At 42.4% G+C, this 27,492-nt stretch overlaps 1 protein-coding gene across 2 annotated transcripts in view; it reads left to right on the forward strand.

The window, feature by feature from the left end:
* Positions 1–27,492, forward strand: part of LGMN (legumain) — a 46,727-nt gene that overhangs the window by 15,614 nt on the left and 3,621 nt on the right. For both annotated transcript variants that reach the window (XM_074996600.1, XM_074996601.1), the window contains exons 3-12: positions 11,035–11,132; positions 12,934–13,015; positions 15,689–15,774; positions 20,557–20,632; positions 21,181–21,243; positions 22,069–22,135; positions 23,179–23,297; positions 24,011–24,100; positions 25,145–25,342; positions 26,066–26,236. In XM_074996600.1, the coding sequence (XP_074852701.1) occupies positions 11,035–11,132; positions 12,934–13,015; positions 15,689–15,774; positions 20,557–20,632; positions 21,181–21,243; positions 22,069–22,135; positions 23,179–23,297; positions 24,011–24,100; positions 25,145–25,342; positions 26,066–26,236 (1,050 nt within the window). The remainder of the gene's footprint in view (positions 1–11,034; positions 11,133–12,933; positions 13,016–15,688; positions 15,775–20,556; positions 20,633–21,180; positions 21,244–22,068; positions 22,136–23,178; positions 23,298–24,010; positions 24,101–25,144; positions 25,343–26,065; positions 26,237–27,492) is intronic.

Genomic DNA, 27,492 nt, shown 5'->3' on the forward strand with positions numbered 1-27,492 from the left:
TAAAGTTTTTCATTTATGACTTGAATAAAAATTCCCATTGTTTTCCAAATGTATGTTGGGAATCTCATTTTAATTAACATGAAATAGGGAAAGAGGAAAATAGCACTTTTTGGTGAGGTTCTTGTGTTTAGAAAAAGGATATCAGGTTTAAGAAATCTGAAACAGCAAACCTTTGCAATTTCACAGCTTACAAACACTTACTGGAAAAATTCTTTACAAGGCAATTGGTCTAGCCAACATACAATAGAACCTGCTTTAATATCACCTTAGGAGACCAATCAAAATCAGTTTCCAAATAGGTCTAACCTAACACCTTCCATCTGAAATTAAGGTTCAAATATTGCTTCACAGCATACCTTTCAGATAAGTATTTGTTCCCCATTTCCAGATATGGAAATGGAAGTATGACGATAAATGGCTTGGCTTGGGATCCAGGAATAGAACTCCAGTTTTGACTCCCAATCTTACCCTTCTTCTTACTAGAAATCTTTAAAATACTTTGAAGTGCTCACATAAGACACACTGGGTTTGTCTACACTGCCTCTTCACTGCATTGTAACTTTCTCATTCAGTGTGAAAAGACACATCCTCCCCTGACACGCAACAAGATACAGGACGATAAAGCACCAGCATAAACAGGCTTCCCATTCTGGGAGCCATGCTTCCAGCACTGTTAGCTACTCTCCCTGGTGGAGGTGGTTTACCTAGATCATGGTTCCCAAACTTTTCGGCATCAGGTCCCCCCCTTTTTGATTTTTGAGAAACTTTCATGCCCCACAACTTATCATCCAACACCCCTTTTAACAAAAAAAAATTCAATTTGAGAAACAAAAACTTGATACAAAAATGTTATTAAAAATAAGCACAAATAGTTTTTCTTGGCCCCTTGCAGGTGCCTGGTGCAGCCCCAGCTGGTCAGCTGCCCACCTGCCTCAGATCTCTGCTGCCAGAGCTGCCTGCCTGAGCCTCTCACCACTGGGGCCAGCCACCTGAGCCTCCCCCGCACCCAAACCCCATGCCGCCTCGGCCAGCTGACCGACTGCCATCCCGAGCTGTCCCCAAGCCCTGCGCTACCGGGGCCACCTGCCAGCTTGAGTCACGTGAGCTCCATGCTGCTGGGGCCAGCCGCCTTCCTGAGCCGCCTGAGCCCTGCGATGCCATGGCCAGCCACCAAAGCCCCATGAATCCTGCAAGCTGACCAGCTGCCCAAGCCCTGTGAGCCACCTGCCTGAGCCCCTCCCCTTCCACAAAGCTAGGCACTGCCAGACCCCCCATTTTACCCTATCCCCATCCCACTTACCTGAGCCAGGCACCCCAGCCCCCCTCTAACCCCATCCTCCTCCTCCCCAACCCACACTCGCTCACCTTTGCATGTGGGTCTTTGCCAGCTGCCTGTTTTTTATAGTGGCTGCACTGAGTCACCCACGTACAATGGCAGGGGCTGAGAGCCAGAAGCAAAGGCTGGATCTTCCTTTGGGTGGGGGGAGATGATGGGGGACTGGATCCCCTCGCTCCCTCCCTGGAATTTCTGTACACCCCCTGCGGGGCACACCCTCCAGTGTGGGAAACCATGACCTAGAGCATTTGGAGAGCTTCCCTTCAGCATGGTCCCAGTGCTAAAGCTGTGTGGCTGATCTTTAAACGTAGCAGTGGAGGCAGAGCCTAGATTGCCTGGTGAAGATAAAAAAAGACAAAGGGAATCCTAAAACCACCCAGGAATGAGTTCAGTCTTATTCCTGAAGAGCGTGTGTCAAAGATACTTCTGTGATAGCCTACACCTGCAGTTAGAATTTTTAATCCTGTTGACAGGAATTAATTCAGCGAGGTATTACATCTTTTAAACTGACCCATCACACATGTCAGTTCTGCGTAACTTGGCTGCTATTTTTGGCAGAGAATTGAAGAGGACTATACATCACATCTTGTACCTTATTCAACTTTTGTTCCCACATAATCCAGTCTGTGCAAATTGAATTACAAGATGTAAATTTTCCTTTCAGCTGTATGTCTATTACAGTAAGGTCTCAGAGTATGCGAACTCAGAGTAGGTGACCCTGCTGTTATGCGTCTGACGCTGACCCCACCCCGGTTTAAACCACCTGCAAGCAGCTCTGGTTCAGGCTGCCCCATGTGGCTCCAGTGCAACCCCCCTGCTGGCTCACAAGCTCCCCCCTGCCCCCTGTGGCTCCACTGTGACCCCCCTGCCGGCTCACAAGCTGCGCTTCCCGCCACCCCCAGCCCACGCACAGCTCCGATACACACCCCCTACCAGCTTACCACCCAGGCATGGCTCTGGTTCCAGCTCAACTCCCCGACCCCCTGCAGCCCAGCTCACCACCCACGCTCAACTCCACCCCTCGCCCCCTCTGCAGCCCTAACCCACCCCCCTCCTGCCTCCCACTGCCCCAATGCACTGCCAGTCTTAACCCTTCCCAACTACTACCCCCAGCCCAGGACTTACCTTTCTGCTGCTTCCCCAGCTGCAGAACATGTGTTCTGCTGGGGAAAAAGCCAGACCTCAACTTGTGTGAAATCTGGGTATGCGTGAGGGTGCGTGGAACAGAACCCTTGCGTACTCTGACACCTTACTGTACTCAGTTTATCTACTTACATTGCCTCACTGAGTACTATTCTCTGAAAGCTTGAGATTTGCTTCAGTTGCTGCTAAGTCAAAGTATGCATCCCATCCTCTTTTCTCTCTTCCCCTGCCCCTCCCACCCCCACCTCTCCCACGTGTACAAGTTGAGGGGTCCATTTACACTTCATGCATATTTGAGGGGCTAGGAACCTATAGTTTGAAGTAATTTTTTGTATACTTAAAATTCAGTTACAAGGGCCAGCAAGTGGTATCACAGCAAAGGTGCAAGGCACGGGTGTAAGCAAGGCAAGTGAAAATTTTTGCTCTTATTTACACTGGGGATTTGCACCTTGATGCTACACAGTTTCTGGACCTGATGGCTGAACTGGATCTAGTTCCAGATAACCCCAAGACCTAAGCTGTTCATTTATTTTAATCTTTCATGTGCAAATTACCTCATCTTTCTTTGCACCTAAACACTTCTATAAAGCATACACAATCCAAAGTAATGAGCTTGTCTGCACTGCAAAGTTAACTTGAGTTCTATCTAGACACAAACACCTTAACTGAGGGGTGGTGGCATTTTTAACTCAAGGTAGTTGGCTTACCAAGGGGTATAAGGCAAATCTTGAGGTTAGCACAACTCAGCAGTTGTTAGCATAGCTATTCTGTGGTCCTTAATGCCTTCGACAATTCCCCATGGATGCTCAGAAAGAATAGAGAAGTTCTGTATAATTCACTGGGAAATTATTCTGAGAAAGTGGCTCAGTTTATAGAACTTACAATAAAACAAGGGGATATTTATATTTGTGCCACACTTGATTGCATCTCATGTTTTTGTGCAGTGTGACTGCTTTTATGAAGATAGACTAATGTCACTTAATTTCTGTGAGGACATCTCCAATAAAGCAAACATACAGTCGGCCTCATCGTCTACCAGTTGATAAAATAAGAATGTAGACCAATCTCTGTGAATATACCCAGATGCATGTCATCCCTCCCTAGAAGTTCAGGAAAAGAGAGGGGCTTTGCTGGACACCTTGTAACTCAATAGATTCAGAGCAGGTCCACATTTAAATCACTGCATCAGCACAGCTGTGTCACTAGTGTTTAAGTGAAGATGCTTCTTCCCTCAGAGTTAATCCACCTCCTGGAGCAGTGGTAGCTATTTTGAAAAGAATAGCACTCTATATATAGGGCAGTTAGGTCAGTATAAGTACGTAGCTTGGGAAGGAGGAGTGTATTTCTCACCCTGCTGAGCAATGTAATTATACCAGTATAGGTTTGTATAGTAGCTCTGTCCTTAGGATGCCTTTTAAGCCAAATAGCAGGGAGCATTCAAAAGGGTCCCTCACCGAATGTCTTCCAGTAGCTCCCTCTTTTATCCCTAAGGAAGGTCCCACGCTGCTTACGGCCATACAGGTTTTACGCCACCCACACACTAATAAAGTAACCAGTATAGATTATGGGGCACTCCTCTGTTTAGAGAAAGACTCTTAAATGGGGAGAGGCTTGATATGATGTATAATCCCACACTAGGTGCATGTTAAAATAGCCTCTATCTGGAGGTGACAAATATACATGGTTAATATTCAGAAGAAAAGCTTGTCATTCTGTAAAACACATGATGCCCCCATCTCCATAGGTTGGAGCAGGCAATAAGCACAGGATGCTATTCACCCGAGTGAGCCCTTAGCAGGCCACCAGATGCTTTATTTACCTGAGAGTCCACATATATGGCTGCTCACAGCTCATACTCACAGCTCACTGTTCCCAGCCAATGGAAGCTGTGGAGGTGACAGTCTGTGCTACTGCTTCCAACAGCTCCCATTTGCTGGGAATGGCAAATCGTGGCCAACAGCAGCTGCATGAGATGCAGACACTTCAGTTCTTACAAGGTTCTTTTTTCATGTATTCAAATGCTAAATTGCAGTTCTTGTGTTTTAACATTAGATAATTTTTTTTTTTGGCAGGGAACAAACAATTAAGATTAACACTTTTGTATCTACTCTATGGGAAAAATAATTCCCATTGGTGAAAACTAGCACTGGTTTAAATGGTGGATTTTGGTACTATTAAAATCCCTACTGTAGACAGCTAGGTCTTGTCTACACTTGTGGTTTTTTTATTCCTCCCCCCCAGCCCTCCTGACCATAAACCTTTTTTCCAAAGAAAAACACAGTGAGTTCACACTGTCATGCACGAAAAGTTGAGGTACAAGGGCTTTTCTCTCAAAATAACAACTGCCACTCCCACAATTGGGTGGGAGTGGAGCCAATGGGGGTAGCTGCACCCGGGCCCAGTGATTTTAAAGGGCTCAGGGCTCCTGGCCACCATTACAGAGGCAACATCATCAGCTGGAGTCCCTGGCAGCATTGAAGGGCTGGCTGTAGGAGGCTAGCCCCAACTTTGCACCTTTCTGCCTGAGGCCTCGCCTCTTTTGGGGGCACAGAGCTGCCTCCTCTGCTTTGTCCAGGGCCTGGCTAAGTCTGTTGACCACCCTGTTTGTCAGTACATGCTGTTTCTACCTGCTTCTGTACTAGTTGCTCTTTACTTATAAAGCATATTGTCAGAGTACTTCTATTGCGGCTGCAGGTTGTTGGCAAAGCAGCATAGTAAAGCTACTCACACTGAACAGAACCAGCTCTGTGGGTACAATGAAGTTTTGCCCTTACAGCTGTGGCTTTTACCAGCACAGCTCTGGTTGTCAGGAACCAGTGCCATGACTGACATAGCTGTACCAGCCAAAAGCACCTAGTGTAGACTTGGCCATAGTAATGTCAGTGGGGTATGCTCAGAAATTGAGCTTTGACTCCTTTTGGGGCTGGGAGTGAGGAAACACGTTTTGCCTCCTGCCCCAGCCTTGGGAAGAGGTTGCTTTTCCCATCCCTCTGGCAGGCACTCGCTCACTTTAATGGTCAGAACACTGAGCAGAAATCACGATGGGTCAACACGCACTGCGGGCCTTTGTGATGCTTTGTTTTAAACCAACAGTAGGATTCCCTAGCTCGCACCGGTTCTGTCAGGTGCTAGCACTGGTGGAGATGGAATGCGCCTGTCCTTATCCCTGCCGAGAAGGAGAGTCGAGTGATGCTTACTACAACTGGGATGATCCACAAGCAAGACTTGGTTCACGTTCAGAGTCACCACAGCACCCCAGGAGAGGGCGATGCCTCATCCAGCCCTGGCTCATGCCCTGCCCTGTTTGTGTCCTAGCCCTCCTCTGGCCCTGGCAGGAGCTCACTTTTCCCTCCTACTCCCCAGCTTAACTCCAGCAGGAGTTCATGCTTTCTTCCCTCAGAGCCAAGAGAAGCTCACTCTCCCCACACCCTGTCACGGCAGCCCTGGGGCAGAAGGAGTTCTGTGCTCCCAGCAATTACTGGCCTGGCTGTGCCTCAGTTTGTTTCCCCCCCTTGTGGCCATAATCACTAGCTGCTTTTGCAAGTCTTAACTATGCATTTCTTCTTCCATTCTTCATTGCTAATGCAGCTGAGGAAGAACTGAGGAAACCAGCAAGCTTTAGGTGCAGTGGACAAATACCAGCCCTCTTCCAGGCAACACAATGTGACAGTAATTCCTCTCTGGACAAATGAGTAAACCAGAGAATTCAGTTGTTGTTAAGATGAATGTCTACCATTGTTTTTAAAATGTCTCTCAACTCCTCATGAGGTTATAGCTGCAGTGCACAGTTAACCCAGACTATTGGGGCCTAGATCAGTATGTATAAGCATTTCCACTGCAAATCTTAACAGAAATACTGTTTCCTCAATGTTTCTGCAGTTACCCATGTGCTGGCAAAAAGTTTAAAAGTATACCTGGCCCTTGGGAGCCCAAAATGAGATGCTTTAAGGGGACCTGCCTTTTAGAGACAGGATTCATGTGAATTTTTTTTTAAAAATAGACTCCTTCAAAGTATGTTTGAGCACCTGAAAAGTCACTGTTCACTTGAAAACTTTGGCCTATTTTAGACAAAAATGAATGTTGTTTAATAGTTTTGTGAAAGATCTGATTGGCATCTTAGTCACAAAGGATTCAGTCATCCTTTTTTGGTGACTGAGAAATCTCTAAAGAGTTGGTCAGTGATTATATCTTTATTTTGAGCTGCATATGGGGTACAGCTATGTAGATGTTCACAAACATTTTACACATTCTATTTCCTCACACTTGCCATGTGTGTTTGTACCACTGACTTCCTGTCTTTCACTCCTGAACCTTCTCTCTTTCTGGGGGATCCTAGAGGGAGTTACCCAACATTTTAAGATCACATATTGTTTGCTAGGGACATATGAGCTGTTCATTTTTGAGCTTTTAGACATTCACCATTTACTGAAAATAATCAGGAGGGTTTTTGTTTTGTTTTGATTTTTTACACTTCGTTATTATGGCATTGGGAGCCACAAAGAAGTCCTTAAAGAGCCACATGCAGCTCTGGGGCCACAGGTTGCAGACCTGTGGCCGAGAGAAAAGCTTTGCGGCAGCAAGTACTAGTGTAAACAATGCTTTGGGGGGGATGAAAGTTTTTTTTGGTGGCAAGTGTGCCTACAAACTGTTTACAGTACTGCCTGACTTTTAGTGAAGTGTCAGCACAGCCATGTCCCTGAAAGCTGCGTAGTGCAGACACATCCTTATATTGTTTTATAGAAAAGAGCTCGTGTGTTGCACTCAGGCTTTGCAGTGAATGGTTGGCATTAGTCTTATCTTTACTGAGGTAAATGAGTCCTGTGAGATGAAAAAAAAGACATGGAGTGTATTAGAAAGAACACTGATGAGAAAATGTGTTGCTCTAGTCTGCTTTGACTGTATATATAATTAAAGAAATACAAGAATACAAGCACTGCTCACACAATTCTCCCTCCCCTGCCCACTGTCGATGCCCCAGAAGAGGATGAGAGAGGGAATGACTCACAGGACAGAAGTTAGTCACATTGCTTGGGCACTACTGGAAGGACTTCAGTTTACTTCAGTGACGAGGGATGTTTAAGAAGTGGTAGAGAACAGAATAATGTGAAAAGTAGTTCCAGAGAGCAGATGCAAGTAACGTGGTGCTAACATGAAAAAGAGTAAGTAAGACAGTCACACAAACCACAAACAGGGCTACGAGAACAGCGCAGAGGAATATGTCTGAGGAAGATAATTAAAATGAGATTTTATACATACCACATGATGATAATGGCAGCCAAGGAGAGGATGAGTGCAGGTTCAAAAGTGTGGAGAAATTATGCCAAAGCAATGTTGGAGGTTGGTGATGGGGATGAGTGGGGAAGGGGTAGAGAAAAGCCCACAGTATGAAGGAGGGTATGGGAGTAGAGCCTAGCTTACACAAATCTTTACAAGCACAACTATGTCTATTAGGAGTGGCACTTTTTTTTTCTTTTAACCTATGTATCTATATCAGTAAGAGCCATAACCTAAATACAATTATATTGTCATACCTGTGCTTATACTGGTGTAGTCTCTTCCTCACCCTGACAAACTATACTACTATAAATAGAGTTACACTGATATAACTGTGTCCACACAATAAGATTTTGGTGGTTTAACTATACAGGCAAAACCTAATGTAGATGAGGCCTAAGACACAATATGCACATCCTCATATTTAAGATGACAGAACTGGGCGGAAGAAAATTTAGTCTGATGTAATAGGAAATGCAACTGCATTAGTTAGGAGTGTTAGACTTCCAGTGTAAGTCATGTGAAGAAATTGTGCTTCAGCAGTTCTTTTAAAAAAAACACACAGAAAACACCTCACCCTTTCCTGAAATCTTGCAGAATTACCACTACTTCTGTGTCAGACTAGACGCCAAAGAGTCTGTATCAAATTTTCCTGTATTAACATTTTGCTAGTTTGACTAAATTGATCTAATTAAACCAGGTCAAATCCCTAATGTGGGCCTCGTAAATCAGTTTAACCTTTGCTCAGCATATGTTAATAAGTTCCTGATTTAAGCTAAATTAATGTATACGTTGAAACATATTTAAATCTGACTTACATCAGGAGTTTCCTCTGGTTCAATTGAGTTGGTTTAATTAAACCTGTACAAGTTTTCTAATATAGACTAGATCAGAGGAAGGGATTAAAATTAAAAACAAGCAAACAAAACAGAAAACAAAGCCCACTGCTACACACTGCATAACCTGACAGAAAACCTCTTAGTGTTTCTGGGAAATTTCATAGCTATCTGGAGAAAGAAGAGAATTATTTTGTCAGTAATTTGTTAAATCGTCAGTGAATTATAGAGCTAAAATAATATTTTTGTGAGCGAAGTTTCTAAAACAAAATATTAGCACTTTCCTCGTAGAGCCATGCATTAGATAGCGTGCATTTGAATTTCTGTTATCAAAAGAGATATGAATATGGCAGGCATGTATCTCTTTAAATTAAATATGCACATTCATACGCTGTTTATAATAAGGGCAAGAGTATAAGAAATTGTATAGTTTACCTTTTCTTAAAAGTTCTGTTTACATACCTTTAAGCTACTTAAGGAAGCAAAGAATCTAACGAGGTGGGGGAGAGTTTTTCTTAGCTCAAATCTTTGCTCAAGCTAATTTTTCACGTCAGAATGCATAAATCATATCTTTTTAGGCCAAGTTCTTAAATCATCTAAGGCTTAATCCAGAGCTCATTGCAGTCATCCAGCTATGGCTTGAATCTTCTATTGATGCCACTGGACTTTGTTTAGGCCTTCAGTGCAAGGCATTTTAGTTTAGATTTCTTTGCAGAAGACATTATGTTCCCAGTAACTTTTCAATGAAGTTTGTTGTGTATAAGAAAGTCCTAGAAAAACATCCATGTCTTGTTGTTCCCCAGTTGGGACTTGAGCCATTTCTGTATTGCAATCTGATTGCTCCAAGTCCTGATGGGGGTGGAGATATTATTTGTATTACATTAATATGCAGGAGCCCTGTTCATGGACCAGAAGGACCCTGTGGTGCTAGGCAAGGTACAAATAAAAATATTGTTCCTGCCTCAAAAGCTTAGAGCCTTACTATAAGACAACAGATAACAGAAGGATATAGACCAATGGTCCCCAAACTTTTCAGTCATGTCCTCTGGTCATTATCATTCTCCCCATCCCCCAACCCTGCTGGAATAAGACCATGACTTCAGGGGGGCAAAGTGTGATCAGAAATATAGGGGTCAAGGGTGGGATCACAGTGATTGATGTAGCTAAAATTGCATATCTGTGGTCAACTTCTGTGTCTAATATAGACATAGCCTAAGGCTACATTGATTGGGATGATAGGCAGTAGTCTTAGCTGCTGACCAATGTCAACATTTTTGTAGATATAGGTTGAGCCTTTCTAAACCGGCACCCTTGATACCTGACAGATGCTGAACCAGAGAATTTGCCAAACCACAGGAGGTCAATATTGGCTAGCAGCATTACCAGCACTTTTGCTGGTCACTGAGCTTTTAGACATTTAGAGATAAATTAAAACTAAATAAGAGCACAGAACACAGAGCCAGAATTGGTGGTAGTAAACAAACTTTATAGGTTTTCAGGAAACTTTGGCACATCCTTGATAAGTGGACATCTAGCTAACTAAAATCATAGTTAACCATGGATGTTGCCAGACCAGAGTGTGCTGGATTAGAGCGGTTCAACCTGTATCCATGTGAAGAAGAGTTTTAAGGAGGTTATTTGAAGCTGGATAATGAATTTTGCAGATGTTCACAGGAAGCTTCTCCCAAGCATAGAGGGCAACTTGGGAGAAATTGCTGATGTACTTGTTTGAAAGTTTAACAAGTGGATGGTGTAGGCTGGTATTATTGGCCAATCAAAGGTAAGAACATTCAGTAGCAAAGGAGAGAAGATAGGTAGGATGAGGATAGGGTGTGAAGGACCAAGAAAGTGAACATAGGCAGTTTATGTTCAATGTAGTGGAGAAGAGAAAGCAAGTGGAGGGATGCAAAAAAGAGGGATGATGTGGTCAGAGTGGAAGGCTAGGAGAAAGCCATTAACCTTCAATGACAACTATGTGTTTACCTTTTCAGAGGCTTTCAATGCAGCTGCAGGATGTTATTCAGAAAGTAGCATTAAACAGCTGAAAATGGAGTCCTCATTTCCCATACAATATTTGTAGCGAGAAGTGTTGCTGTTTGTACACATTTCCCAAAGTCTGTGCACAGAGCTGCCTGCTGGCTGGTAGTGCAAGTTTTTCTTTCCTATCTCCAGTTTCTCCAATCAGCTGCCACATTCCATCCTGTTTTCACAGAGTTCAGTGATTCTAGAACCTGGTGATATTCTGAACAGGAAGAGCTCTCAGCCATGATTTTAACTGTTTTCATCCCTTTACACTGACTCATGGCATTTAGGCTTCAGAGTGACAATGAGATTGTAATACTTAAATGAGGATGTTGGTCCAGAGTTTCTTTTAGATAAAAGTGATTTTCCTTTTTTCCCCAAAGATGAATAAGGAGTCTGCAATGACATTCTGCTCTGTTTCAGGCTGACGTATGCCATGCTTACCAGATTGTACACCGAAATGGAATTCCAGATGAACAGATCATTGTCATGATGTATGATGACATTGCACATAGTGAGGAGTAAGTGAAGAACTTTGCAGGAATATCAAAGCGTATATACTGTTTTACTGTTCCGTAGTTCGCAATAGTACTTTGTGTGTAAGTAGCAACGCAAAGAAGAATCTTAAGCACTATATAAAGTATGTGAAAGGACCATTTTCCCGCATCATTGAAATGAATCCACTATAGGATGTGTACTTTGCAAATTCCTACACTTCAAGCACAAGATCCTGGTCTCAGTTATGGCAGTGTAAATTCAGAGCACCTTGTTAACTTATTTTTGTATGTTATGATACAACTAAACAATTTTTATTATATATAGTAGAAGTTTACATCACAGACATACCTATATAGTATGGATATCTTTAAAGGCCATTGCCAGCCTAGTCAATCTCTAAATCATGCTTCACATACAAAAAAGTAAATTCCCATGCGTCGTCAGGTGTGATATCTTTGGACATATTGCCTTTATAATACAACCAGTTCTTACATTGCACTTATAATGATTAAATAGATTCACAGAATCATAGAATAAAAAACCCAGAAGGAACCTCGAGAGATCATCAGGTCCAGTTCCCTGCACTCATGGCAAGACCAAGCACCATTTAGACCCTCTGTAACAGGTGTCTGTCTAACCTGTTCCTAAAATTCTCCAATGATGGAGATTCCACAACCTCCCTAGGTAATTTATTTCAGTACTTAGCCACCCTCGCAGTTAAAATATTTTTCCTAGTGTCCAACCTGCATCTCCCTTAGTGCAATTTAAACCCATTGCTTTTTACCCTATCTTCAGAAGGTAAGGAGAACAATTTATCTCCCTCCTCCTTGTAATAACAATTTAGGTACACGAAAGTTGTTACGTCCCCTCTCAGTCTTCTCTTTTCCAAACTAAACACACACAGTTCTTTCCATCTGCTTTCATAGGTCATGTTTTCTAGACCTTTAATCATTTTGGCTGCTTTTCTCTGGACTGTCTCCCATTTCTCCACATCTTTCCTGAAATGTGGCACCTAGAACTGGACACAGTACTCTATTTCAGGCCTAATCAGTTCAGAGTAGAGAAGAATAATTACTTCTTGTGTCTTGCTTGCAACACTCCTGTTAGTAAATACTAGGATATTTCCCTTTTTTCCCCCAACAGCATCACGCTGTTGACTCATATTTAGCTTGTCGTCTACTATGACGCCTCCTTCCCTTTCTGCCGTACTCCTTCCTACGAAATCAGTTGTCAGTTTGTGTGTGTGAAACTGACAGTTCCTTCTTAAATGGAGTATTTTGCTTTTGTCCTTATTGAATGTCATCCTATTAAAATGCTTTACAAGGGAAGTCAATATTTATGTGCAGCTGCACCCAGTTTCAGTGATAGCCCTTCACTCTAGACTAATTTCAACAACTCAGCTCTAACTTTTGGTTCTTAGAAGCTGTGTGGACACAGCCATACTCTAGTCAGCTGCCTGAATTGATAAACTGAACTAGATGACACTAACTGGTTAATATTTTGGTATCAGTGACTGCAGTTATACAGCAGTGGCAACAGTTCAGGAGCTGAGAGAACAAAACCATTAAAAAGCAGAACTAGCAAGGTCTACTTGAATCACCCAGCACACACATCTTTTTTTGAGTTGAGCATATGTAATTGATAAGGCACAAAGATCTTTACATGATCATTCAAAAATCATGTTTAAAGAGATGATGTTTTAGTAAATATATACAAATACTTGGGCTTGATCTTGTTGGCATTCCATGTCCTTTTGATATTTTTCTAGTTTATTGGCACTATATCACATATGAATTATTCTTAATGTATATCCAACTTTTTCAGGAATCCAACCAAAGGCATCATCATCAATAGACCCAATGGCACAGATGTGTACAAGGGAGTGCCGAAGGATTATGTGCAAGAGGTAGGACTGAAGTAATCTGTATTATTCACCAAAATGTCCGAGATTTAACATTCCCTAGTGATCCAAGTAAAATTTTTTTTCACCCTCCAGATGATTTAATATTCCTTAATACAGTTTGTATTGAGTCCATAGGTAATACAGAGCACTCCAGGTTGTTCATCCAGTTGGATAACTTGTCTGACCTTTCCTAACAAGGTTGTAAACAGAGGGTACGTTCAGTTAGAGTAGAAGCTGTATCAAAGGGCTATTACATTATTTCTCCACCTTACTCTGATGGAGGAGATTGGAAACATTACATTTAAAATTGATAGCTCAATATATAAATGTATATGATAAACTCACGCTGTAGGTTTGATGAAATAGTCGCTCTTTGAGCTTGTGCTTCAGTATCCCAATATCTGAGTCATTTACAAGGTGCCACTAAGAGTATGTCTACACTTCATAGTCCTTTCAGTGACCTTTAGAGCTGGTGGAGCCTGCTCAAGTAAGTAGAATAAAGACAAGCCTGAACTTTGGGGTATGCACCTTACACGTCTTTACATGTTCAAGCAGTGCCTCCCTGTCTACATGGCTATTTTTAGCAGCATAACAACTCTATGTCTTCCTGCTGCCTGTCTTTCTGTGCCACAGATAAAGCTCCAGCATTCTGGTGACAGGAAAAGAAAAAGGCTCCAGCAGCTCCAAGCAACTGTAAAGGACTTTGGCAGCTCTCTGCCACCTCTTCCCTGCCAGAGCATTTGCTTCCCACAGCGAATGGCTCTGGCAGAGGGGAGCTGCCAGTCTTTCCCTTCTGTTTCTCCACTGCCAGAGTCTTTCACAGCTGCATGTAGCAGCACACCACAGTTTGGACGCAGCATGCTTTTTCACTGTGGCATGTAACGGCATGTACCCTACATGCTGCCATCAGCGGTGTGCTGTGTAGACCTATTTAAATTGGAGACAGTCTCAGAGGTCTGTGTAGGCAACCAAAAAGCCTATTGCAAAGAGAGCTATAAAAACAGCAGTTAAGCACTCAGGTTGCAGTATGAACTGAAATTTAGCTTCTCTAAATTTCACCTGAAGTAATCATTAACTTTTCAAGTGAAGGCATTCCTGACTTTTTTTTAACAAAGTAATACTAAATCCTGTCTGTAGTCAGACTCCCACTGGATAAATAACATTGTTTGGCAAGCATGGCTTAGGTTTACTACTTATTTACCCGGAAATGAGAAACCGCAGCCCTTTGATGTCAAGTTAAATGGCAAGACTTTTTGACGGAGTGAAACCTCTTTAAAGAGATTGAGAAAAATCTGTTGCTTAACAGAGGAGGATCAGGACTGTGCTTGATATAATTGCAGGATGCTTTCAAGCAGGCTCCCAACTCAGGAGATCACCTAATAAAGGTGATCAGAAGCATAAGTTTCATTGTATTTTATACAGGCAATAAATAGAGTGGTTTCCTAGTTTCCTGAACTAGGACTACTGCCTGATTTCCAAAAGCAGACACATTCTAGCAAACATCAGTGGATGACCAACGCGATTAAGGATTTGTCTACATCAGGAAGTTGTACTGGTGTGTGCCAAGATGTGAATTTAAATAGATACAGTTATGATGGTATAACTATGTACATGCTTATTTTGGTTTGTGTCTTTTTTTTCCAGTTTAACTTACATCATTTTGCAAAGTGTTCAAGCTAAACCAAAAAGAACCACTTTTACACCAAAATTGCTGCCCATGTGGATCATTTCAGTAGTGTAGAGGTGTGCTGACTGGGTAGAGGGGGAGTAGAGAGGGCAGCTGCCCTGGGGCCCAGTGATTTAAAAGGGCCCAGGATTCCTGGCTGCCATTGTCCCTATAGGGACATTAGCAGTGGTTGGAGTACCAGGCCTTTTAAATTGCTCTCGGATCCGTGGATGGTGCTGAAGGGCTGGCTGTGGGGAGACTAGCCCCATACTCACCCTATTCGATGCCTAAAGCCACTCTCCTCTCACCTGGCCCAGGGCCCTGCAAAGTCTGTCAGCTGCCCTGCTAGTGTATCTGTCCTTTTGCATATACAGTACACCTGCCACCCCCACCCCCCCAATTTACATGATTTCTACTTGCGCATTTTGTGGAATAACGCACGTTGAAATCAACTGTTACTGCCCGGCTGCCACCTGGTTCCCAGTACCCCGCCACTCACAAACAGAGGGGAGCCAGGAGCCTGGCACAGCTGCTGGGAGCGCAAAGGCTGCTGTCTGGTTCCCAGCTCCCGCAAGTGGAGGGGACCCAGCAGCCTGGAGCCAGATGCAGCTGCTGGGAGCCAGGAGTACAAAGACTGATGCCTAGTTCCTGGCTCCCCCAAGCTGTGGGAATCCAGGATCCAGGCAGCAGGGTGAGTGCTGCAGACCTCAACTTGCATGAAATTTGACTTACACGTAGTTGCCCAAGAACTCACTTGCACGTAAGTCAGGGTTTTACTGTACTGGTACAACTAGTAAAACTTTCCTGTCTAGACAAGCCCTCGTGGGAAAAGAAAAATGCTATATATGAATACCATCTGCTCCAGCCCCCAAAGCCCAAACCAACAGCATTGTTCTGCATTGTAAAGCACTTGTTGGTTCTGTGGCACAGAATCAATCTGTCCAGGTTACCAGATAAGGCTGATTGTTACTGCAATTCAGATTTAATTTTAAAACTTCCTTGATCTGCAGGATGTTACTCCAGAAAATTTTCTTGCTGTTCTGAGAGGTGATGCTGAAGCAGTAAAGGGCAAGGGATCAGGAAAAGTATTAAAAAGGTAACAGAGAAGTTGTATTTAAGGAATGTGTGATATTATGTGTCTGGCCACTCGTGTGATGCTGATGAATAAAGCTGGGATTTAAATACAGTCTGAGTTGTATTGTAATCCAGTCCAAGGATTAGCAAACCTGGTTAGTATCTATTCTACATTTTTGGCACGTGTAAGGTGACATTTCTGGTTTTTTAGTGCTCTGCTATCAAACTGTGTCTCTATGTCAGACTGATACCATATACAGTGTGGACTGAAACTTAGGTATTCACAACTTCCACTGTGGACAAGGGAGTGGAGAGAGGGAGGAGAGCTCTGGCTTTAAATTGGGTGGAAAAAAGGAGAAAAGTTGTGGAGCTGGACTGCATTTAAATCGCCCATTGCCACATAGCTATAATCGTGTGGAGCTTCCCTCTGCTGTCGCTCAGGCTCAAAATATTCAACGTGTAAATACAAGATAAGGGCTGAGATGGGTTCTGAGCTTGTATTAATGGAAATATTGCTGTACTGCTGCAAAATTGCTCCCCCCCAGAAACTGGAGAGAGGCCTGAAATGTGAACACAGCTGGGCATTTCATTAGTCAAATTAAAAATTGCTCTCAAGTCCATGGTTACTCATACATTGGCATTTTCAACCTGCCCCCCCATTTCTATTCCACCTGCATAATTGCAAGTAAGGGAGTGGATGTGCAGGAGCCTTAACATTTATTTTTACTTAGTAAGGAGATAGTGGTTAGTACTTAACCTTACTTTCACTCATGCAATTGCCATTTGCATAAGAGGAACAACCATCTGAAACCTGTGGCAAACTATACTAGGTATTTTGGGATCAAGTCCTCTAAGTATTGTGGCAAGGTACCCCTGTGTCTGGCCAGGGTCCCATGCCTCTCCCTTTGTCTGGAGGGGTTAAGCTGCACCCACCTCTGCCAGTCTGGGCCAGTTGGTCAGTCCTTTCCCCCTTGGCCATGGTCAGTGTTTCAGTCACAGTGAGGGAGGGGAGCCCAGACACTCTTTCCTCCTCCCCCCTGCCCCTTTTGTAGAAGCTGCTTACTTTCTTTATCTGTCTCCTCTCTTCTCCGCCTCCTCTGCGTCCTTATCTTGCTCACCTTGTCTCTTATTCTCTGGCCCCACCCCTGTCTGGGACCTTGAGATCATCTGGCCCTTACTGATTAATTCCTGTCATTCCCTGTTACCTCCACCTACAGAGCTTAACTAGCTCTCTCTTCTGCCCTTGGCCCAGGCTGTGTCCTGAGCTGCCTTTCACTCTTCCAACGGGGTTCTGCTCGTCTGACCCTGTTACGTTATCAAATACACAAAGAATTTCAGAACCAGACTAGTACACACTTAAATTTGGCAAAATAGATAAAATTTTAGCAGAATGGAGATAGTCAGATACTAATCTGCATAAAGGCGACTATACAGTTCAGAGCTGCTTGGCCATATTGTCATCTTCTACTTAATTATGCTCACTAAGGATCTTAACTGTGCGAAACAAACTTTAGGATTTCTTCCTATGATTGCTATATCTTTTTGGTGTGGGAAGACCTGTGTTAACTATATCTGGTACTGGCCTATCATATTCCAGATACATCAAGGAAGATGAAAAACCCATAATGCACCTGGTCCTATTGTGCAATACCATGCAGAGGATTTGTCTATGGCAAGGTTGTAATGGCTCAGCTGATGTTGCGCTGCTATAGCACTTCTCTGTAGACAGTATGCTGATAGGAGGAATACCATCACCTTGAAGGGAGTAATCCATCTCCCAAAGAAGTGTTAACTAGATAGGTTGATGGAAGAATTAGTCTGCCAATCACTATCTACATGGGTGTTAAGTTGGCTTAATTATGCTGCTCAGGGACATGGATGTTTCACACTCTAGAGTGACGTAGCTGGGTTGACCTAACTTTCAGTGTAGACGAGACTAGAGAGTCTCCTTTTTGAATGAAATACAGGTTGAACTCCCCTACTCTTGCAACTCATCTGGTCCAGCATCAGCAATGACCCAGTGGGTGCTCCAGTGCAAGAGTACTCACTGGGGCTATGTTTACACTTCAGCGATCTTTCAAAAGAAGTCCTTTGGGAAGATCTCTTCTGAACGAGCTTCTTTCGAAAGAGGGCGTCCACACACAAAAAAGTGGATTAAAAGGGTAATCTGCTCTTTCGAAAGAGTGTCCACACAGCCCCTGCTTTTTCAAAAGAATGGGCCAGGGATTGAAAAAAACTCAGGCGCCATGAGGCCTGCTCTTTTGAAAACCAGGCCCTGCGGAGCATCTGCACGTTTTCTTTCGAAAGAAGGCGCACTTCCTGAAACGGGAGTGGAAGAGCACTTTTGAAAGGAGCGCTATGTTCTTTCAATTTAATTTCGAAAGAACGCTGTCTGCAGATGCTCTGCTGGATATTTTGAGAGAGCCCCTTCTTTTGAAAATATTTTGAAAGAATTTGCTAGTGTAGATGTGGCCTGGCAGAAACCAGTGGGCTGGGTCCAGGTGTGTTCAATGATGAGGACAGAGCAAAGCCAGGTGGGATGGGAAAGCAGAGGCAGGGTGCACTGGGGCTGACTGTGGTGCCCCAGTGACCTGGGAGCTGGCCACAGAGCCCTGGCACTCGTGGGACCAGTAGTGGAGCCCCGGTTGGCCAACCATCAGCACAGAGTGGGTCCCAAGCTGGCAGAAGGGAGCCCCAGCACCCTGGGGGCAGGCAGCAGAGCCCAAGTGTCCCCAAGGAGAAGAAGGGCTAGTGTCTCATGGGCCAGTGTCCAGGAGCGGAGGAGCCAGCTCTGACCTTTCCTGGTCTGGCCAATTCCTTTGCTCAGGATCAGTCAGGTCCTGAATGTGCTGGACCAGGAAGGTTCACCCATGTCAATCATTTTACAGCCCAAAACTTGGACTCAGATTACTCATCTTCCAGTTGTACAATAGCTGAAATTTTGAAGGGAATAACCGACTTGAGCCTGAGACACTTCAGTTCTAGTGCTTAAAAGTCTCAACTGCATTAGCCTTTGATTATTAAGTGATATTTTAATTTGATTTGCCTTTTTACCACTAATACACATTTTGATTAGACAGCAGCATGGACGCTGAAACAAAGTATTCAGTCTCATTTTGTGTCTCTAGGACACTAGCACTGTGTTGCAATGTTTACTATCTAACCACTGTTATGAAAGGGTTGATAGTCTGTGAAATCTGGCAGAGGTTTCCTGGTTCAAATAAAGTTCACACCACAGGTTTTCAGTTCTAATTTTTCAGACTTATGTATTAAACTGATTAAATCACTTGGTTCCTATGGCAGTTTTTAAATGATGGGTTTTGTGACCAACTGATAAAGATATCTACAATCTGCCCCCCCGCCCCAAACTTGTGTATGTATACTAAAATCAAATATATTTTGATTTTAGAATTCCTATCACTGCAGATAATGCAGCATCAAGGTTTGGAAGGCTAAAAATCCCAGATTTTAGTACATTACATTCACAGAATGCATTTAAATTGAACTAGTGTTTTCTGATATTTTCAGCACATATTTATGTATCTGAACTAGATTAACTCTAAATTTAAAAATAATCACAGAAATAGCTTTAGAGTCTCATATTTCATAGAACTATTTTAGAAAAAGCTTAAGCTGGGGCTAAGACGACCCAATGCACTACCCAGAGGTACCGAGACCTCATACTAGGGTGAGTGAAGTGTCTGCTCTACAGCTCAGAGTCTGCTGACCTTTAGCTTGTGTGGTAGAGCACAGAGCTTTAGACTATGATCACAGGTGCAATCCCTGGTGAGGGCAACCTGGCTCTGTCAGCATTACAATTGGTGCACTGGCTGGGAAGAACAGCTGGAAGGTCTCAGAAGCTCAGGACATGCTTCCTCAGCCCTGGGAAGCATGTAGTACCCAAAGGCACTGAGCTCTCATACTAGGGTGAGTGAAGTCTCTGCTCTACAGCCTTGGCTGAGAGCCAGCTGACCTTTTGCGTATGTGGTAGAGCACAGAGCTTTAGACCCTATGATTGAAGGTTCAATCCCTGGTGCCAACAATCTGGGTCTGTCAGCATTATGTTTATATTACAAAAATAAGACATTTAAATCAATTTAAATTGCTAGTATGGCAATTCTGAGCATTCTTAAAAGATGCGTAGAATCAGGAACTGAGAGGTATTCTAGTCCAGTCCCCTGCACTCATAGCAGGACTAAGTACTTTCTAGAAAGATCCTCCCTGACAAGGGCATCTTTTGTTTTGTTCCTGATTCTGGCTTCCACGTTCCTTTTCTAGTCATTCATGTCTTCCCACAATCATCTAAATATCGTATATATTTTAAGAAGTTGGTATAGATAAACCCACACCTTTTGATTTATATTCACAAATACCATCCTGCCTCAATACTGCAAGACAGGGGTCAGCAACCCCTGGTGCAGGCGCCAAGAGTGGCGCATGATCCAATTTTCATCAGCATTAGAGGCAGGAGCTCAGCCTGCTCCTCCTCCCCCGTGCAGCTAGAAGCTTGCTCAAAGCCATGATGGCTGTGGATTAACAAAAGACCAGCTAATTCTACCAACCACCGCCTAAACAGTAAAGCTCTGCATCCTAATTTATCTATCAGTGAAGCTGTTGTCAGTAGGACAATTAGTGACTTTAAAAAATAGCACCGGCACTTGGACTGTACCTAGAGGTCAAAAGGTCAGATTTCAGCACTGTGCCTCAGAGAGGTTGCTGACCCCCACCCCCGCTATGAGGTTCGTATGCAAAGATTAAGCTGAAAGGGTTAGAAAGTCAATTGTTTTTTAATTTCTCTTGGCAGTGGTCCCAAGGATCATGTGTTTGTTTATTTCACGGACCACGGGGCCCCTGGACTATTGGCTTTTCCTAATGATGATGTAAGCATTTTATTTTAAACATTTTTACAGTTATGATAAAAATAAATATTTCTAAATCTAAATTTAACACACTTTTTCTTTGAAAGAATATAAGGGGTCATATTCCAATATTCCAATTTATATCAGCTCTCAGGCTGTTTCATGATATAAAATGAAGTACTTAATGTTTGACAGACTGTTTATTCATTGTGTGATTTCATTGCTTAGCTTTGCAGAGCATTAACCAGGTTTTCGTGGCCTTCACACTGTAGTGAAATTGCAATCTCTATTTGCTAGGGGTGCAGTATATTGGGAGTAAAAAGTATAACTTCTTTGTGTTAAATTTGTACTTGATCATAAATAAGTGACCTACTGTAGTTGAGGTAACAAAAGGGATATATAAACTTGCATTAAGTATTCAAGCAACAATATTTTCATTATCTCTCCAAATAACTAGAAGCAGTCATATATAAAAAGTAGAAATCATTTTGTTTTTATGAAATGGGTTTCTTCCCTTATTTATTTGGCTGAATTAAGGTGGTATTAAAACGAGTGTTCTTATTTTACAGCTCCACGTAAAAGACTTAACCAAGACAATTTATTACATGTACCATAACAAAAAATACCAAAAGGTAAATAAGTTTATCAGAAATTGTGATATTAATAGAGAAAATAATGCAGGGGAAGCATCTTTGTAACTGTACTTTCATCAATTGTTTAAACAATAAAATAATAGTTGTTAAAGAAAAAGGTGGTTCAAAGCCATAAAATATAGATTTGTATTGCCCATATGAACAGAGTGTATGATACCGTTTTGGATCATCTTCAGTTGTATCATTGATTTATGTGGCTCAATACGGGAAGGGTTCGTAGCCTTATTTAGCACAGTCCTGTGACATCGGTACATATTTTGTTCACCATTGGAGTTGCAAAACATCCACTCTGACTTCCCCCTTTGCCCTGCTTCCTGTGGTTTATTCACCTTTGACCCCATATCCTGTTATTGGGGGAAGTTTATTGTTAAAAAAAATTTTGTCTGACGAAAAAAGGACATTTGCAGAAGCCAACATTTGAATTAAACAATCCACTGGTTATTTTTATCTAAGTGGCTTCTATTTCCACTTTAACAGATGTGAAGAGCAAAGAAAGCTAATTGATATTCAGAGTTCCTCATTAGGTTATCTTCTTCAAAGTAACTTTTATGAACGTCAGTATTGTAGTTGGTTGTGTTCAGGTATATATTAGTGATGATGAGGTCTCAAAAATATTAAGGCTACCGTCAATTTAGAATGGTGTTTTATTTCCGGTAAAGAAACCCAAACATCTAGTTGAGTTCTGCTTGAATTAACAAAACGATCTGTGCAATATAAATAGGAAAGTCATTAATAAACCTTTGCTAACCTAAACTTTTCCCCTGCCTAGTGTTTTTTTCTTAATATGTCTCACTTGTTCTGCAGCTGGTGTTTTACATTGAAGCATGTGAATCTGGATCAATGATGAACCATCTGGCGGAGGATATCAACGGTAAGTGATCAGTCAGCTTTTTAGCCCAATTTTTCACAGCTTGAAATGGCCAAAAAGTTCTTTTGGACAATGTGTTGCATTGGTCAGAAACGTGGAGGGCAGGCCTGGGATTATTGCACCCACCTTCCTGTCAAGTTTTACAAGGGCATCAGAACTATTGAGGTCTGTTAGTAGCTCAGCCACCAACTTGTGACTCTCTGACAACCTCAGTTCTTTTTAGCCATCTACAAAATGGTGTGTTTCTCACCTGCCTTCAAAGGCAAGTTGCTAGGTTCAATTGGCTGTTAGTTTCACATTTTCATAAGGTACCTTGGAAAGAATTATAAAATTCAAAGCATTAAAAAGGCAATAAAGTCTTCAGTTTTGTTGTCCTGCTTTTCACCAGATTCCAGATCTTTTCAGAATGAAATAAAATAACTGGTACATACAGAGAAATTACTATTGGTAGGGTTATTGTGTTATTGTTATCAATAACATGAATGCTACATACAACTTTCTTCCTAAAATTCAAAAATTTCTGCAAACATACAAAATATGCCATGTTTTGTCTTTAGCTAGAGGTTTTTTGGTGTGTGGAGTAGGCTTCATATTCCAGTAACAAGGTAACTCGCAGAATGTGCTGATACGTGTATCACATTGTGTTAGAAATCATACATTATTGGAAAGAGCTGTTGTTCTAACAACTTCTTACCCATAGTATTTTGTCTCAATAAGGAGTGTTAATAATGTACAATATTATTTCAATAGTGTTATTGGCAGTGTTTTCTGGAAAGAGAGGAATATCAAGGATATTAAAACCAGTTGTTATCACACATGCAAGACAGGCAATTTAGCTGTCCCATTAAGATCTGTTTCTTCCATTAAGATAGCATCTGTATTTGCAGCTTTCTGAATAGTAGCATTTGACCAGGCTGATTTTTAAATTCAGTACATTGCTGTTTAGAGGTAAATGAGTAAAATGCATGACATTCAGACAAGTGTGGCAGGCACTTACGTACCAATGGGAAACTTAAATAAAGGCTGCTCTTCCATTTATCTCACAGTTTATGCAACTACTGCTGCCAATCCTAAGGAGTCGTCTTATGCATGTTACTATGATGATAAGAGACAGACCTACCTAGGTGACTGGTACAGTGTCAACTGGATGGAAGATTCTGATGTGGTAAGTTAACAAGTATTTGGTGTTTTAAATTTAATACAGTTTTAAAGCTTTAACCTCAGATTTTCTTTATACAATTTTTTTTAATTATTTAGGTTTTAAGATTAAAATGGTTTAAAGTATTTTTTTTTTTTTTTTGCAGTGTAGAACTGGATGGCTTGTAAACCCAATACTTTACTGACAAATTCATTATTTGTGCACCTCACCTTGTTCATTTGGATATCTTTCAATTTAGTTCATTAACTTAATTCCTCTTTGGTGGTTGCTGAAGTGGAAAAAATTACAAAACAGCCTAGTCGCTAATTTTGAGTTCCCTTAGTCTGAAGGTACTAATTTGGGGCAACATTACTGCAAGTGTTTGAGCATGAATATCAAAGTGCAGTTACTAACAAGTGTAGCCACATTTCCTCAATGAGCCTTACATATGAAAAAAAAAACAACAAAACATTGTTATGCATTAAGTGTTATGTTGGATCAAACTTTCATTACTGCTGCAACACTCTGGGGAATTTTACTGCAGTATGAAAAGATGCCACAAAAATCTCAACTTCACCCATGTTTCCTAATTTTTCATTTAATCTCTTTTGAAGTGCTGATAGCCATTGCCCTGGTACTCACCTCCTGGTCAGGGGAGGCTAAGGCTCTTCTGAATTTTCCTTGCATTTACACAACAGCTGTATTTAGATATCTGTAAGCATATAAGTTTCTTTATGCAGGAGGATCTGAAAAGAGAAACTCTCCATAAGCAATTCCAGATAGTGAAGAAACACACCAACACCAGCCATGTGATGCAATATGGAAACAAAGTGAGTATTCATTTAATTGGTTTCCAGGTCAAGTCCCCCTACAGATCTCAGTCCCTTTAAAATGACTATCCTGGTGAGGTGATAAATCCTCAGATTCTGAATAAAACCAGCTTAAAGCTAGAGAAGCAGAACTCAAGAGCTGAATTGGGCAGCTCAGGCCTGTAGCCGCTCCCATCTAGAGCTTTAGGCTTGCAGTCTCTGCAGTTACACTTCAGGTTGGAAGGGCAACCAAAAGTCAAGAAATTCTCATTTTTCTCTCTTTGCCCCAACACCCATAGCAGCTCCATCCTTTCATCTACCCTGTGAACTCTCACTCCTTCCTGATTCTCTGCTCACACCCTCAGAAGGGCCAGTAGCCATTTGCTACTCCTCAGCCCCTCAGCCTTTATGTTCTTCTTGAGCACAGTTTCATGCTACCCTTCTGGCTAATCTCTGATCTCTGCTTTTGCTGTGGCCAGGAGTACCTGAGGCCTCGTGAGAAATGAGGGTATAGTGACCAAGCGCACAGACTGGACTAGGCAATTTCTGGTCAGGCTTGCCTCTTTGGACCAGACCTTACCTGGCCCTCTTTTCCTACAAGGCTACAACAAAGGGGGACTGGGTGTGAGGACACAAGCGTCCTCCTTGTGCCACTAATTTAACCTTCCAATGCCTCACATTTTGCATCTGTAAAAGGGGTGTACTAGGCCCATTGCCAGGGTAACATGAGTCTTAATAAATGATAATAAAGTAGTGTGAGCTCTTTGGTAGAAGGTGTCAAAATGGCAGGTTATTCAGAAATGCAGTGGAAAGCATCCCATCCCATTGTTTGTGATTTCCTCAAGTGGTCTTCAATCTGTAAAATCCAGGCTGTTCAGCTGAGTAGCGTTTTGCCTTGGAGAACTTTGAAAATGAAGATTAGCCAAGTAAAACAGTAGTGGCCTTCATAGGTCTTCCATAGTCAAGCAAGTTTAGAAAATTAACAAGCTTGCATGGCAACACAAAGGAAGACCATCTAGCAGAGATGTTTAACCTTTGTGTGTTTGTTTGCTTTCTAATGTACAGAGCATCTCTACTATGAAAGTGGGGCAGTTTCAGGGCACTGGAAAGAGATCCTCTCCTATTTCCCTGCCCCCAGTGATGCACTATGATCTCACTCCTAGTCCTGATGTGCCTCTTGAAATCATGAAGCGGAAGCTGATGGCTACCAATGATATTCATGAGGCTAAGAAGATTGCAGGGGAGATGAAAACACACCTGGAGGTAAAGCTAAAAATTCTAACTACAGTAAATAAAGGCAAATTCAGGTCTGTTACCTGGATGCAAATCAAAAGTAACTCCAATGAGACTAATGAAGTTCCTGCAGGTTGATCCCAATTCATGACACAACACACCTTACAATGATAACAGCCATCTGATATTTCTCTCCACAATTACTTAAACTTCTGAGGGCTATGGACAAGGTATCATTTATTGGCAACCTGCCAAATGGGAACGAAAACATGCAAAAATTAACCTACCAAAGTTTACTGGTACTAGTTCTACCACCAGGGCATATCTGCCAACCCCCATAATCCTTATATGGGAACCGCTCTTTGGAAAGATTGTCTGTCTGAGGCAGGACTTTCTCCATAGCATAGTCTCCCGAATTGCTGATACCATTATTGAAGAGCAAATATGTTTTCCCAGAAGGCAGCTGAAGCAAGTCTAGCCTTAAGAATTGTGTTTTCCTCCTTTTTGCAGGCATACTGATAGGTTAAATGAAGGTTCTGTGGGAAGCCCACAGCCTGTAACTGTTACGATTTTCCTTCTTGTTTATCTTTGATCAAGGGGTAGGCCCCAAAGGGAGTGTAATTTACATGTTATTTATTTTGGAAAACAGCATTTGAAAAAAAAAAATTGTGTTTTAAAGAAGTGGCATTCAGTTAATAGCCTCCAAGGTAGAGGCCAGGAAAAGCACATCAGTTGTCCTTGCTTTGTGTGCAGGCTAAACAGATTATTAAGGAATCCATGCGAAAGATCATATTCTTCATAACAGCATCAGAGGAGCGAACGGACCAAATTCTGTCAGACAGACTGACCATCAGTGACCATGACTGCTACCAGTCAGCAGTGAATCACTTCAAAACCCACTGCTTCAACTGGCACTCTCCCATGGTAAGTGGGATGTTAGCTAAAAGCACAGCAGTCAAGGTGTTCTTCCAGTGTCAGTTTTTACTAAAAACCAAAGCTGGGATTTTTGAACACCCTCCTATTTTCACTTGACTAAAACTTGAGTAACATTTTCTGAAGCAAAAGGAAAGACACTTGGTCTGCAAGGCACCAGCTACAAGTAAGATGATGATCAAAAGAGAGAGAGAGAGAGGATTTCCTTCCGTCCTTATACAATTTCTCCCAGCCTTTCATAAGTACTATTCAATATTGGTTCTTAATCAGAATGATGGAATTAGGAGCAGGCTTGAAATGCAGCATCTGATGTATATAATTGTATCCTACAAAGAGATCCCCTTCACTGTGCACTGCACACTACAAGTGACTGCCTGCTTGATAGTATTTGGTTCTTGTTGAGTCCACAGAAATAGGTTTTACAGTAACAGCAACAAAGGGTCCTGTGGCACCTTATAGACTAACAGAAAAGTTTTGAGCATGAGCTTTTGTGAGCACAGACTCACTTCATCAGATGCTGGTCTTGGAAATCTGCAGGGCCAGGTATAAATAAGCCAGAGCAAGGGTGGGGATAACAAGGTTAGCTCAGTCAGCAAGGGTGAGGCTTACTACCAGCAGTTGATCTGGAGGTGTGAACACCAAGGGAGGGGAAGCTGCTTCTGTATTTAGCCAGCCATTCACAGTCTTTGTTTAAGCCAGAGCTGAGGGCGTCGAATTTGCAGATGAATTGTAGCTCAGAAATTTCTCTTTGGAGTCTGGTCCTGAGATTTCTTTGCTGTAGGTTTTACAGTGTTATCTAAGAGCCTGAGTCTTGCTATGGTGATATCCCAGTGCCCCTTATGCTAGGCACTGTACAAACAAGACACAGAGGAATCAGTCCCTGTCCCAAAGAACTCGCAATCTAGGCCTTCCACAAGACAACAGATACAGAGAAACAAACGTGTGAGTGGAGAAGATGAGGCAACCATAAACAGAAGTTAGTGGAAAAAGCAGACATCTCAAGTCATCACTTGTCTAATCCAGGGGTGCACAACCTTTTCTCCACTGTGACCCCCATATTTTATTGCACTTATGTCATGACCCCTGAGACAGTTGGAGAAATTTCTTGCTTACTATTTATTACTATCCGTGGGGTTGTGGAGAGGGAGATGGAGAGGGGTTGCTGCCTGGGCCCCATTTGAAGCAATGGCAGCTGGCTTCCTATGGCACACTGTGGGATGCCAGCTGCTGCGGAGCAGCTCCCTAGG

This window comes from Carettochelys insculpta, chromosome 6, assembly GCF_033958435.1.
Source record: "Carettochelys insculpta isolate YL-2023 chromosome 6, ASM3395843v1, whole genome shotgun sequence".
Lineage (NCBI taxonomy): Eukaryota > Metazoa > Chordata > Testudines > Carettochelyidae > Carettochelys > Carettochelys insculpta.